The following is a 13,814-nucleotide window of genomic DNA, read 5'->3' as shown; positions in this document are numbered from 1 at the left end:
CAGATGAACCTGGGTTTGTTCTCATTGGCCAAGTGTGGGTTCAAGAGAGTGAGAGAAAACAGGCAATTTTTCTCGAGTCTTTTTTTTTCTTTTTCATTTATCTTCAGATAGAGCTGGAGGGAGACGGGAGGAAGAGAGAGAGAAACATCTATGTGATAGAGACACATCAACTGGCTGCCACCCACATGACCCCATCCAGGGCCGGGTACAAACTGCAACCGAGGTACGACGTGCCCTTAGCAGGAACCGAACCCGAGCCTCTGGTCTGCAGGCTGACACTCTAACCGCTGAGCCAAACCAGCCAGGGCTTTCTCAAGTCTTTTAAGAGACACTGCATCACTTCTGCCACTTTGATTGGCCAAAGCAAGTCACAGCCAGTCTAGATTTGAAAAGTGGGACATAGGTACTGCAAAGTCATGTTTCAAGGGGCATTCTGGATAAAAGGCTGGGCAGAATTTGGGCTGTTTATATATTCACTCTTTCACTACCTTCCCCTTTCCTCAAGCAATGAAGCAGCTCCTGACTCAGTGTTCAAACAGCACTGCTGAGAAGCAAAACCAAACCTGTCATAAGCACTTTGTTAAAATAAGGAATCTACCAGAAACATTGATTTATTTGTCTTTGTGCAGAAGGGCACGAAAGACATGGATGGAGCTCTCAAGTTCTTCTAACAAAGAAAACTGGCAGTTTGTATGTCTTTTAAAGTTACTGTATCAGCCAGGATTTGGTCAGAGAAACAAAGTTATTGGGAGTGATTATATATGGTAAAGATGTATTATAGGAAAAAGACCCTAAAAAATTGCAAGAACTAATTATATGAGACTGTTGTCTTTTTAGCTGGTGCTGGAGCTAAAGCAGCGGGCGAACAGTTGGGATGGATGTGGGGTGAGGGAAGCAAGAATATGCTTGTACCTGTGAAGATGAGCTAGAACCCACAGGATGGACCAGAAGTCACATCTGTCTCTTGCTGCATCTGAGACTCCAACTTTGATGATGCACATGACCTACAGGAGAAGCTGGCACATCCTCAGGGAGCTACACATACACCTGGAACAGGACTGACAGAAATTGGAGGATCTAGCAAAGAGGAGCTGTGGACCCAGCTGCTGTCACACGCCAACAAGGTGAGCTAGCAAGTGAGGGTCATTGTGAATGAGCTGCAACTGCTTCTGGCCCTACACCAACCTTCTAGTGCAAAAATGATACAACTTCTGTTTCACTTCTCTCCAAATCTTGCACAAAATGTCACCTGTGGCCCTCACTAAGTCAGGACTGCAGGGAAGAGAATTCAGGTAAACAGGTCCAGCTTAGCTAAAATGACACTCTACAAATTCACTGCAGCTTCAGATGCTAATTTGAATATTATACCCATGAAGACCAATTAGCATCAAAGGCTTTTTTTTTTTTTTTAAATCCTCACCAGAGGATATTTTTCCATTGATCTTCAGATAGAGATGGGGAGGGGGGGGAGACATTGATGTGAGAGAGACACATTGATTGGTTGCCTCCCACATGACCCCGACCAGGACTGGGGATTGAGCCTGAAACCAAAGTACATGCCCTTGACTGCTAAACTGAGACTCTTCAGTTGGCTGGCTGATGCTCTAACAGGTGAGCCAAACCAGCCAGGGCTAGATTTGATATCTTTATTGGAGAAAATCAATATAAATCCAGCAACTGGTGTGTGGCTATTGAACTAGTGCTTTCTCTTACATTCCCATGAGTATGGTAAGTTATACTCAGTTTGCATAGTAGAGATAACAGCATACCTTCACTGTCTTGCCCCTGGGTTTTGCCATTCTCCTGCAAACTGAGGGACTATGATAGTCTTGACAACAGAGAACACTATGTTGATACATTCAGTTGATGCCATTATGCTAAGTGGACTCTGAGCAGGAAACAGCAAGCATCCTAGGTGCCTTGGACATAGGTGTGCCAGAGTCAGAGGTGAACCCTGTGAAGTTCAAGGGCCTGCCACATCAGGAAAGTTTCTAGAGGACCAGAGGTCTGGGGGATGTCAGATATCTTCTGTGAGATACAAGATGCTGTCCCCTACACCATACACCATAAAGAAAGAGGAGTGATGTATGGTATGTCTTTGGGATTTTGGAGCCAACACGTATCACCTTTGGACAAAGTGCTTTGACTCATTTACTAGGTAACCTATAAATCTGACAATGTTAGGTCTGGATATAAAAAGAAAAAGCTCTTCAAAAGTTCAGGCCATGATACAAGTGGCTCTACCACTTTGGCATTACGCCTGGTAGATCCACGTGCCTGACTTAGGTGTCTGCCAAAGATGCCTTGTGGTGCCTCTGGCAAGTCCCAGTAGGAGTATCATAGCTATGCCCCTTAGAGTTTTGGCTATGCTAGCCTCTGCCAACTCTAAAAAGCAGCTTCTGGCTTGTTACTGGACCTTGGTAAAGACTGAATGCCTGACTTATGAAACACCAAGTAAGTATCAGACCCACATGTTCTTCATGAACTGAGTGTTATCTGAGCCACAGAATCATGAAATTGTATTTGTACAGTTGCAGCTCACTAGAAACTGGAGTGGTGTATATGACGCCGGGTCCGAGCAGAGCCCAAAAGCACAAATGAACCGCCCAACTCCCAAGCAGGTGCTTGGGAGTCCCATCGCATTTGTTTCTATGGCTTCACCTCCTCTCTCTTAGTTTCCGCTCAACAGCTTCAAGGGGAAGAGGAAAAAGGACAGGTCTGATTTATGGGAGGCTTTGCCAGCAGGATCGGACGTCTGCTGCATACAGCCCCATTCCAAGGGGGCCCTGAAAGATGCTGGTGAAGGAAAATCCTCCCAGTAGGCAGCACATTGGGCAGTGCATGTGTTATCCACTTGGTGTGGAAGGAAAGAAGGCCTGTGGTGCAGAATGGTATGAACTCAGGAGCAACATCTGATGGGCTGGCTACTTGCAGAGACTTGGAAAGAACATAACTGGGAACTTGGTGACATGATGGTCTAGGAGAGAGGTCTGTGGGTGGCTTCTTTTTTTTTTTTTTAATCCTCACCCGAGAACATTTTTGCATTTATCTTTAGATAGAGCAGGAGGGAGAGAGGGAGGAAGACAGAGAAACATCAACACGAGAGAGACACATCGACTGGTTGCCACCCACACGACCCCAACCAGGGCCGGGGACAGACTGCAACCAGGGTTCGTGCCCTTAATGGGAACCGAACCTGGGTCTCTCTGGCCTGCGGGCCAAAGCTCTAACCGGCCAGGGCTGTGGATGGCTTCTTCAAGTGCTCACAGAATAGGAAGCTATTCATGTCTCATGTAAACGCCCATCAGGAGGCAATCAGCGGAGGAGTCCTCACTAGATAAGACGACCCATCCTACAGATTCGGTCAGCCTCTTTCTCCAAGCACATTGGTGCTTTATCAATGGACCCATGGGAAGGGCAAAGCCACTAGATTTGTGTGTGTGATAAGAGATTATTGTGCTCTTTGTCCAGCTTTGCCATTGACCTAATGGGTCACTTTGGACCATTCCCTTCCCTTTACTTGACCTTGGTTTCCTAATTTTACAATAAAGGAGTCAGACACAATGATCCTTGATTCTGAGCTGTATAGCCAGTAGGAGGCATTTGAGAATGAGGGCCAGCTGGTGACATCATAGAGGGGAGAATTCTGTGAGAAGAATCAGGCTTTCCTGGAAGCCCCATTGCCAGAGCTAAGGTGAGAAGGGCAATCCAGGTAGGGGCCTGCTGGGCCTATGTCTCGAGTCTTCTTGTTCCAGGGTTCCCAGCATAGTCATGGATCAACCTTCGGTGGCCAGAAAGGCTCAAAATGAGGCAGACACCAGTGACTTGGATGTGTTCTCTTACCCCAGCTTATCAACCCCACAAAGGCCAGGTCGTAGTGGAGTCCACGGCCATCAGAAGTCCCATCATCGTGATGGATCTCATCACCATGATGAGTTCCAAGACTTCCCTGACAATGTCTCCTCCCACCACCGCCACACCCCCCATCATGGTGGAGCCCACCGCTCCATATCCCTTGCCCTGGATGCTTCCCGTGGCACTGTCCTCTCCCACCATTACAATGATGAGGACTTCTTTAATGATGAGGACTTATTTTATGATGAGAACCACCGTGACAGCAGGAGACATCATGGTAGGCCCCACCACCAGAGTGAGTCGTACCACCATAGGGGGTCCCACCACCACGGTGAGTCTCACCACCCTAGTAAAGTTTTCCACCATAGTGGGCTCCATAATGAGTCCGACTATGACAGTGAGGCCAGTGAGCATAGTGCGCCCCACCACTATGAAGCCTATGACCGTAGCAGGCACCATCATTATCAAGCCCCCGACCACAGCACACCCAGCGAGCACCACCACGGCGCACGTCATCTTCATTACTCCCACAGTGATCGTCACTATGGGGAGAACCGTCACGGCAGCTCCCAAGTCTTTGGCCCACACAGTCCCCGCAGCAAGGCCAGGGTCAGCTCACAACACTCTCGCGCAGCAGCCGTTCAACCTAGTGTGTGCAAAGTGGACGTGGCCGGCAGCTTGACTCGTTCCCGCAGTACAGTTCAGCCACATACCTCCAGGAGCTCCAACAAAGTCCATCCTCAGGTTTCCTCCTCTAAAACCTCAGAAACCTTGGCTAAAGAGGCACGGTTTCAGAAGCACAAAAGTGAGTCTTTGCCTACCCTTCCCCCACCCCCAACTCTCACTGCCTGGCCCAGATTGTAGATCTAACTCAGGCCCTGCACCAACCCTGCACAGATCATGAGGCTGGACTCTCACCTGCAGGCACTTTTCATTGGCTACTCACTCACCTGACTGCTCATCATCTGCTCGTTCCTTTCCAGAATTGGGCACCCCTTCAGGCCATCAGTTTTTTGTTCGCTCGGTCACTGCTTTATTCATTCGCACATTCAATTTTCAACCATTTCCTCTTATCTAATATGGGACCTGGATTACTTGGGCCCTGGCAGCACAGGGAAGACCAGCCCCCGAGGGCTCTAAGGCTAGGGGTGGTCACTTACCCAGCCAACCCCAGACTGTCCCATGATGGAGGCCTGTCCGCCACGTCAGAACATTTGTGGATTCTATTTGCTCATACCTCCCACACTAGACTGTGAGCTTCCCGAGGCAGAGCCGGGGGAGCAGTGCCTGAATGAGGGCCTTTTTAAAAAATAGGTTTCATTGATTTTTTTGAGAGAGAGGAAGGGAGAGGGAGAGAGAGAGAGAAACATCCATCAGCCGCCTCCTACATAACCCCTACTGGGGATCAAGCCTGCAACCTGGGCATGTGCCCTGACCAGGAATCGAACTGGTGACCTCTTGGTCTATGGGTTGGCGCTCAACCACTGAGCCACACTGGCTGGGTGAGGGCATTGCTCGAGGGCAGGGAGGGACCTTGGCTTTAATGCACCAATCCCCCAAACTTAACCCCTAGTTGTATAGTAAACATGGCAACAGCCCCATGAACAAGCAGAGAGGGGTAACATCTAATGGATGGGGTAGGAAAAGCAGACAAGAGAAGATGTTTCAGTAGAATCTTAAAGGGAGAGGGAGAGTTTACCAAGAAGGTGGGGTGGTGTGGAGGATCGGGTTTTCCAAACATAGGTTGCCGTGTGAAGAAAGAAAGGCATGGAGATGTAGGAGCATGAGCCCTCGAGGTGTGTTCAAGCAGATCACAAATCCCAAAAAGGCTGGCATCTACCATGGAAGGAGTCAGGCTGGAGGCCCCAGTACCAATACAGAGCTAACATAGAGGCACCTTACCCAGCCTGAGAGGAGGCCTGGGATCCCCAAGCTCCACTCCCACACAGACTTGACTTTCTGACCCCCTTATAGCTGGCAGAGCCCACAAGAAGCAGCACAATGTGGACTTGTGGGAAAAATTAAGCCAACTCTTTCATGGCCTCCGGGAAATGCTCAGGATCCTGACTGAGTCCCTGATCTTTGATGCCTTCATCTTCCTTGTTGTCTGCCTCAACATCATCATGCTTGTGGCCCAGACCTTCACCGAAGTAGAGATCCGGGGTGGTAAGAGCTGGGGATCCTCATTCATGTGGAGAAGGCTATTGATGTTTCAGGGCTCCTGTCGACCTGACCCAGTGCTGAATGATTTATATAACTTAACTTATTTGTTCTTCACCCCTGGGAAGTAGATGACATTACCCGGTATGAGAGATGAGTCTCAGAGTTGATGCTGAGGTCAGCCAGGCAGCCAGAGAAAGGTCCGCTAAACTAGAGGATGTGCTGTTTGAGACTACAGCCACTAGGAGGCGTATCTGCTCTAAATATGCCGCTTTGCTGGGCAGGGTGCCAGGAACTCAGGTGGGCTAGAAGGGCCAGGAGATTCTGAGGACACCCAGGAGGGATGGGAGGGGAAAACCTGAGAAGGCAGCCCCTAAAGCCCTGGGGAGCAGGGTGAAGGAAAGGACTTAAACTAAGGAGAGAAGAAGAGTGGCTGATGTTTCCTGCATAGTCACTAGTTCAGGCTCCATTTTAAGTATTTTACTGCGTTAAGTGTTTTTCATGCTCATGGAAACTATCAGGCAGGCTGTTATTATCACCATTTTGCAGACAAGAAAACTAAGGCACAGAGCAGTTAACACACAGCTATTTGGGCAAAGCCAGGCTCTCCCTAAATGGCCGTGTGAAGGTTCCCAGGGGGAGGAGGCGAGAGCATTCAGGGGATGGCCTGAGCAAGCCCCTGGTGTCTCCGCAGAATGGTACTTCGTGGCCTTTGACTCCATTTTCCTCTGCATCTACGTGGTGGAAGCTATGCTCAAGATCATTACTATGGGCCTCGACTATTTTTATGACTCCTGGAACATTCTGGGTGTGTGGGGATGGGGTCCATGTGCCTGTGCGTGCATGTGTGTGTGTGTGCGTGTGCATGTGTGCCTGTGTGTGTATGCGTGTGTGTGTATGCATATGTGTGTGTGTGTGTGTGTGTGTGTGTATGGTGGGAGCCACTGAACTGCTTAGGGGAGGCTGAAGACAAAAGGGGACGGGGCAGGGGGTGATGGCATTGGGAGGGGTATGGGTCTGGGGCTAGGGACCTGGGCAGGAACCTGTCACACTCAGGTGCCCTGTGCCCTCAGACTTCTTCATCATGGTCATGGCCGTGCTGGAGTTCATGCTCGTGCAGCTCAACTCACGCTCCTTCAAGCGCACCATCTACAACCAAAGTGTCTTCCGGATTTTCAAGATCTTCAAGAGCCTGCGGGCCCTGAGGGCCATTCGGGTCCTGCGGAGGCTCAGGTCAGCTGGGCCACAGCTGCCCACCCTGGTATGGGGACTCTGAAGGAAGAGGGGACACAGGCCTGGACTCCCAAGTAATTGCTGTGAGCTGTTGCAGGGGTGGGGGAGGGGAGGCTGCATAAGCTTCCTGCCAGGTCATTCTCTTCATTTTCCAGAGAAGGGCTGGGACTCTTGTAAGTCAGGGACCTCCTGTGTTCAGCATCAGCTCTGGCTCCTGGGCACAGATCTCCGCAACCCCCACCACCACTAGACTCAGCCTCCCTGTCAACCTCTGTCCACAGCTTCCTGACCAGCCTCCAGGAAGTGACCAGGACCCTAGTTCAGTCCTTGCCATCCATCACCGCCATCCTCATCCTCATGTTTACCTGCCTCTGTATCCTGGCTTGTGGGGTCTGGGGCGGGAGCCTGAGGTCCTGTGGTGAAAGGAGGGGGGGCCCAGGGGCAGGGAACGGGGTGAGATAGGCCCTTTGAGCCTGGTTTGGCCTGAACAGCCAGTCCTCTTCTCCGTGGTGCTCCGGGCGATGTTCCGCCACTCCGACCCCAAGCACTTCCAGAACATCTTCACCACCATCTTCACCCTCTTCACTCTGCTCACGCTGGACGACTGGTCCCTAATCTACCTGGACAGCCGGGCCCAGGGTGGGAAAAGCCCCAGGCTGGTGGCAGGATGGAGGTTGGCTGGGGGGGAGACCCTGAGGGCTGGTGACCCCATCTCCATTGTGGGTTCTGATGCTTGCTGGCAGCAGTGTGGTGAGGGCCGGCAAGGAGCTCACGGCTCCCACTACCCTGTCTCTCCCAGGCGCCTGGTACATCATCCCCATTCTCATGATTTACATCATCATCCAGTACTTCATCTTCCTCAAGTGAGGATGCTGCCCCAGCTCTGCTCCCAGCTTCACTCCCTTCTCCCATCCAAACCTGGGGCAACCCCTTCCCAGCCCTCGCACCCTGGCCTTGCTATGATGAACCCAGAGAAGGGTGCCGGCCTCTCCGACAGCCTCCTCCTTGAGAATACCCCACTGTCCCCCCACCTCCAGCCTGGTGATTGCTGTCCTGGTGGATAACTTCCAGATGGCCCTGCTCAAAGGCCTGGAGAAAGTGAAGCAGGAGGTACAGAGGCGGGTGGGGCAGGTGGACGGACCCGGAAACACAAGGAGGGAGCACAGAGGCTGGATGGAAGGGAGGAGGCTGCTCCAGGGACAGGCAGGCATGGGGCTGACAGGACTGAGGCCTCTTCTTCCCAGAGGGCCACCCAGATCCATGAGAGGCTGCTGGCTGAATCGCTGACGGATCTCTGCAAAACAGGTATTGGCCCTCCTTCCACACCCAGGATTCCTGGCTCAGTGTTAAAGTTTTAGAGTCTGAGACTCAGCAGAACCTTCAAAGCTTAGCACTTTGGTCCAAATAGCACAGAGACAATCCTCCAAAAGTCAATGAAACTTAGAGTCAATTCTTGAAAGACCAGTTGGCAAAATGACTAATTAGCCAAATTATGATTTACCAAACACTCATTTCTGCTAATAACTTAAGTTTATAGCAGTGGTTTTACATGCGATAGTTTCAGCTGTCTGAGGGTTTTGTCAAGATCGGGCCCTGGCCGGTTTGGCTCAGCGGTTAGAGCGTCAGCCTGCGGTCCTGAGAGACCCGGGTTCGGTTCCCGCTAAGGGCACGTACCTCGGTTGCAGTTTGTCCCCAGCCCTGGTTGGTCGTGTGGGTGGCAGCCACTCGATGTGTCCCTTTCACGTCGAGGTTTCTCTCTCTCTCTCTCTCTCTCCCTCCCACACTCTATCTGAACAAAAAATAGAAAGAATGTCCTCGGGTGAGGATAAAAAAAAAAATCGGATACATACTTGTCCAGAGTCATTCAAAGTGGATCGAGAGTCTACAAAAATGAAGTTTTCTGTATATATTCATACTTACACATAAGTCTTTCTGGATGAATTGATTTTGAGCCAATTGATTTGGCTTAAAGATCTTCAGAACTTTAGAATCTGAGCTCCAGACTCCCACTCTTAGGATCATTAACACCAGAGGAATAAGGGACCTGAGGGTCAGCTGGTCCTTCACCTGCCCATTCCACCAGAAACAGACAGTCAGTGCAAAAGAGTTTAAGCAGCCCAGCCGGTGTGGCTCAGTGGTTGAGCGTCAATCTATGCACCAAGAGGGTGCTGGTTCGATTCCCTGTCAGGTCACATGCCCAGGTTGTGGACCAAATCCCCAGTGGGGGGCATGTAGGAGGCGGCCAATCGATGTTCTCTCTCATCAATGTTTCTATTTCTCTCTCCCTCTCCCTTCCTCTCTCTCTCAAATCAATAAAGGAAAAAAATCTTTTAAAGAGCTTAAGCAAAAAGAAAAATGAATTGGCTCAAATTACTTAGCAGACTGAAAGTTCGTGGGCTTTCAGGAATGGCTGGATCCAGGACTTGAATGACGATCAGAATTTGGTCTCCTTTCACCTCTCTGATCTGTAGCCCGCCGCATGGTTTTGTGCTTAGGGCAGCTCCTTTCTTGTGGTGGGAAAATGACCAGCTACAACTCCAATCTCAAATCCTCACAGTTTAGCCCTTTCTAGCACTCTCAGCGGAGAGGTCCTCTTCAACCGGAAGTTCCAACAAAGTCCAGAAATGAGTCTCTTTTGCTCCAGTTGATCACCTGCCTATCTCTGAACCAATCACTATAGTTAAAAGGATAAGCTGTTCTGTCGAGCCGGTGTGGCTCAGTGGTTGAGCGTTGACTCATGCACCAAGAGGTCGCCGGTTCGATTCCTGGTCAGGGCACATGCCCAGGTTGTGGGCCTGATCCCCAGTGAGGGGCATGCAGGAGGTGGGCAGTCGATGTTCTCTGTCATCGATGTTTCTATCTCTCTCTCCCTCTTCCTTCCTCTCTCTCTAAAATCAATGAAGAAAAAAAAAAAATTAAAAAAAAAAAAAAAGGATAGGCTGTTCTGACTGGCCAACCCTGAGCCGAACATACAAAGCTGCTATACGCTCCATGCCTGGAGAAGCGATCTCTTTGAGGGCGTCCTGGGCAAAACGTGCTAGCCCCTGTTTAAATAGCTCCATGGCACATGGGATGCCCTGGCCGGTTTGGCTCAGGGGTTAGAGCATCGGCCTGCGGTCCAGAGAGACCCAGGTTCGGTTCCCGCTAAGGGCATGTACCTCGGTTGCAGTTTGTCCCGGCAGCCACTCGACGTGTTCCTTTCACGTCGATGTTTCTCTCTCTCTCTCTGTTCCTCTCTCTCCCTCCCACTCTACCTGAACAAAAAATGGAAAAATGTCCTCGGGTGAGGATAAAAAATAATAATAATAATAAAAAAAAAAAAGCCCTGGCCGGTTTGGCTCAGCGGTTAGAGCGTCGGCCTGCGGTCCGGAGAGACCCGGGTTCGGTTCCCGCTAAGGGCACGTACTTCGGTTGCAGTTTGTCCCCGGCCCTGGTTGGTCGTGTGGGTGGCAGCCACTCGATGTGTCCCTTCATGTCGATGTTTCTCTCTCTCTCTCTCTTCCTCTCTCTCCCTCCCACTCTATCTGTACAAAAATAAATAAATAAATAAATAAATAAATAAATAGCTCCATGGCACATGGGATTCTCCTCCTCCCGCTCAATCCAGGCTTCTCCTTGACCTCTCCCTTCTTTCTCTATACCCAGAGCCTGAAGAGGTGATGAGTGAACATTCTAAACAGAAACACCTCATCGAGAAAAAATTTGGGACCATGACTGAGAAGTAAGGAGATCCAAAAGGAGCGGGGAGGCCTCGGGTCTCGGGAGGGTTCTGGGGCCTGACAGCTGGGCTGGTGGGAAAAGGGACACTGCGCACCTCTGTGGAAGGGAGTGGAGTACCAAGGCCTGCGGGCCAGACGTGGAGAACAGGAATAGCTTCTGCTCACCAAGAGTTATTTTGTGCCACCAAGAGAATCCCACCAGCAGCAGCTATAGGACCATGAGAGCCCTTCGGAGGCCAAGGGCCAAGGGCAGAGGCAGCAGTGATTCTGTTCATCTTCTTCCTGAAAAAGCATCCTGACCCTTGCTCTGGGTCAGGCCTGTGAGGTCTCCAGGGACACAAAGAGGACACAGTCTAGCACCTGTCCATGAGGGCTCCACCTCTAAAGAGTTGTGCACGGTCATGGAGGGTGGGTGGACTTTAGCTCAGTGGAGGGATGAGGAGGGTGGGTCAGGGAACAGCTTGGGTCAAGGCTGATGGGCAATACCCTATTTCTGTTGACTTGAGTGGTCGTCTAAGCCAGGACAGCTAGGGGCTGAGGGCTGTGCTCGAGGCAGGGGAACATTGGACAGATTACTGCTGCCTAGGTCTCAGGCCTGGCTCAGCCCTCTCTCTGAAAACCAGGCCTCACCCCACCTCATAAGACTGGCTCCAAAACAGGGGACAGACCGCCTGACTTTTGGCTCCCTTCGGGCTCTCCTCACCCACCAACAGAGCCCAAGCCCCAAAGGCCTTCGTGCCCAAGCCTTTGCCAACCTCTCTCATGTCGTCGCAGCCTCTACCACCCCCTCGCGTCCTTGCTTCACTCACATTGTTTCCCAAGCACAGCGCATAGTTCTCCACCTCTGGGCCTTTGCGCACTCTGTTCTCTTCCTGGAATGTTCTCTGGCTGCCGATCCCAGGCTCAAGTGACGAAGAGTTGGGAGAGCTGAGTTCCAGTCATTCTTACTTCACCTCCTGGCCAGCTCCTTGGCCACCAGCCTAGTCTGGGCCCTTGTGCCTCTGCTATACTTTCCTTGGGGGTCTCTTGGCCTCCAAATTCTCCACTAGTCCACCTCCACCAAGAGTGCTCTGTGTTGTTTTCGTTTGTTTACATCATTTTTTCCTGTTTATTTAAAGAGTGGTCTGTGTTAAAAGCAGTATGGGCTGTTTTCCCTCCTCTGATTTTGAAACCCTACAAGGGCTCCTGCCTCCCCGAGGGTAAGGTCCAGGCACCTTGCTTTGACCTTTCCTGGGTGTCTCCACCTCCAATCCACCATACCCCAGAACCCCCTTCCCTGAGGCCTGCCCCAGCCCCCAGTGTATGCCCTGCTGTTCCGGAACAGGGAACCGGGAGGCCTGCCTGGGCCTGCATCTTCTAAACTCAGCTGTGGTACTTCCTCGGGAAGCCCTTCCTCAGTGCCGTGTTCACGCTTACAGCGTAAACACACGTGGTTTGCTTTCTGCCGCAGAATGCGCTTCTCCAGGGCAGGGGCTGTTTCTTGTTCATTTCTGTGTTCTTGGAGCACCTTGCAGTGTAACTGACTCGGTGTCATTTCATAGGCGGGCTGGTAAGACAGGCAGCAGCGAAGGCAGTAACGAATGACTGGTAGGGTGGGGGAATGGGTGGGGGTTGATGTGGGTAGTCAACATTCGCACGGCATGGTGAGGGGGTGGAATGGGGTCCAGGGAAGAGCGGGCAGGAGGAGGAATAGGTGAGTGAGTGAAAGTGTGGGGTGATTGGATGGCTAGACAGATGGGAGGATGGATGGCTAGGCGGTGAGTCGGTGTGGAGAGGTATGGGGTAGCGGGAGCCACAGACAGGTGGTAGACGCATGGAGGGATGGAGGGTTGGGGGGGTACACAATGAATACCCTCTGTGGTACAGGCAGAGTGGGGTGGGGGGCGAGGCCACACGAAGAAAAGGGCCGTGGCTGGAAATGGAGTCTAGGTCATGTGAATGTATGGGGGGTGGGGGGAGGCAAGCAACAAGAGTCATCAGAGGGGCTCTGAGGGCTCAAAGGTGCAACCGCTGATCAGCCAGGGCTCACCTCTGCCCCCTGACCCTCCAGACAGCAGGAGCTCCTGTTCCATTTCCTGCAGCTGTCCGCTGGGGTGGAGCATTATCAACAGAAGTTCCGCTCCCAGGCATCCGTCATTGATGAGATCGTGGACACTGCATTTGAGGTGAACCAGGCAGGACCAGGAAGGCGGGGCCAGGGTGGAGGAGGGACACGGGAAAGCCAGGCAGGAGGGTCGTGCTCAGAAGTGGCCCTGAGCAACAGTACCATGGCGTTGGATGAGGCAGAGCCACCCTCTCATCCCACCCTGCAGGCTGGAGAAGAGGACTTCAGGAAGTGATCCCTGGACAGGGACAGCTGACAGACTTCAGTCTCTGGCAAGCTGCTTAGTGGGGGGTCGGGACAAGTCCCCTGACCTGCTGGAATGATTGTTGAGGCCTGAAGAGCTGGGCCCCAAGAGAGTTTTAAAACCCTAGCAGGCCCTGCCTCCTCACTGACTAGGCCAAGGCACAAGGCAGGAGAACTGGTGTGTGTGCGTGCGTGTGTGCACACCCGAGCGTGTGAGCGTGAGTGTTGCAGGTGAAAGGCACTGCTCGTGGTGCCCTGCAGCCCACCAGGGCTGGGCATTTTAGCTCAGCCCAGCAAGCGCATTGGCAGCAGCCCAAGGGGGACCTGGAAAGCAGACCAGGCTCAGTGTGGAGGGAGGGTGGGCAGTCATTCTGCTTCTGGGAGGAAGGCCCTTCAGGCCCAGGAGTCAGGAGAGAAAGAAGAAGCTGGAATAGCCCTCTGTTCTCAGGATGTGGGGGACCAGCAGGCTCTAGAAACAAGGGCTCGGAGCGCAGGAATTC

At 51.8% G+C, this 13,814-nt stretch overlaps 1 protein-coding gene across 1 annotated transcript; it reads left to right on the top strand.

Moving 5' to 3' along the window:
* Positions 1-3,771: 3,771 nt before the first annotated feature.
* Positions 3,772-13,306, top strand: CATSPER1 (cation channel sperm associated 1). The gene is made up of 12 exons (XM_036259676.1): positions 3,772-4,660; positions 5,830-6,021; positions 6,710-6,823; positions 7,089-7,248; positions 7,530-7,621; positions 7,744-7,887; positions 8,048-8,111; positions 8,286-8,358; positions 8,493-8,553; positions 10,894-10,969; positions 13,018-13,132; positions 13,280-13,306. Exons 1-12 carry the CDS (start codon positions 3,772-3,774, stop codon positions 13,304-13,306), a joined length of 2,007 nt encoding a protein of 668 aa, XP_036115569.1.
* Positions 13,307-13,814: the final 508 nt, after the last annotated feature.

The sequence above is a fragment of the Molossus molossus genome, unplaced genomic scaffold, assembly GCF_014108415.1.
Source record: "Molossus molossus isolate mMolMol1 unplaced genomic scaffold, mMolMol1.p scaffold_m16_p_13, whole genome shotgun sequence".
NCBI classification, from domain to species: Eukaryota; Metazoa; Chordata; class Mammalia; order Chiroptera; family Molossidae; genus Molossus; species Molossus molossus.
The sequence above is the reverse complement of the archived record's forward strand: the minus strand, read 5'-3'. Positions and strand labels throughout refer to the sequence as shown.

Coding starts and splice junctions, on each gene's coding strand:
- CATSPER1 (XM_036259676.1), top strand. CDS start 3,772: ATGGATCAACCTTCGGTGGCCAGAAAGGCTCAAAATGAGGCAGACACC. Junction 6,824..7,088: donor TGACTCCTGGAACATTCTGG/GTGTGTGGGGAT, acceptor CTGTGCCCTCAG/ACTTCTTCATCATGGTCATG. Junction 7,249..7,529: donor CGGGTCCTGCGGAGGCTCAG/GTCAGCTGGGCC, acceptor CTCTGTCCACAG/CTTCCTGACCAGCCTCCAGG.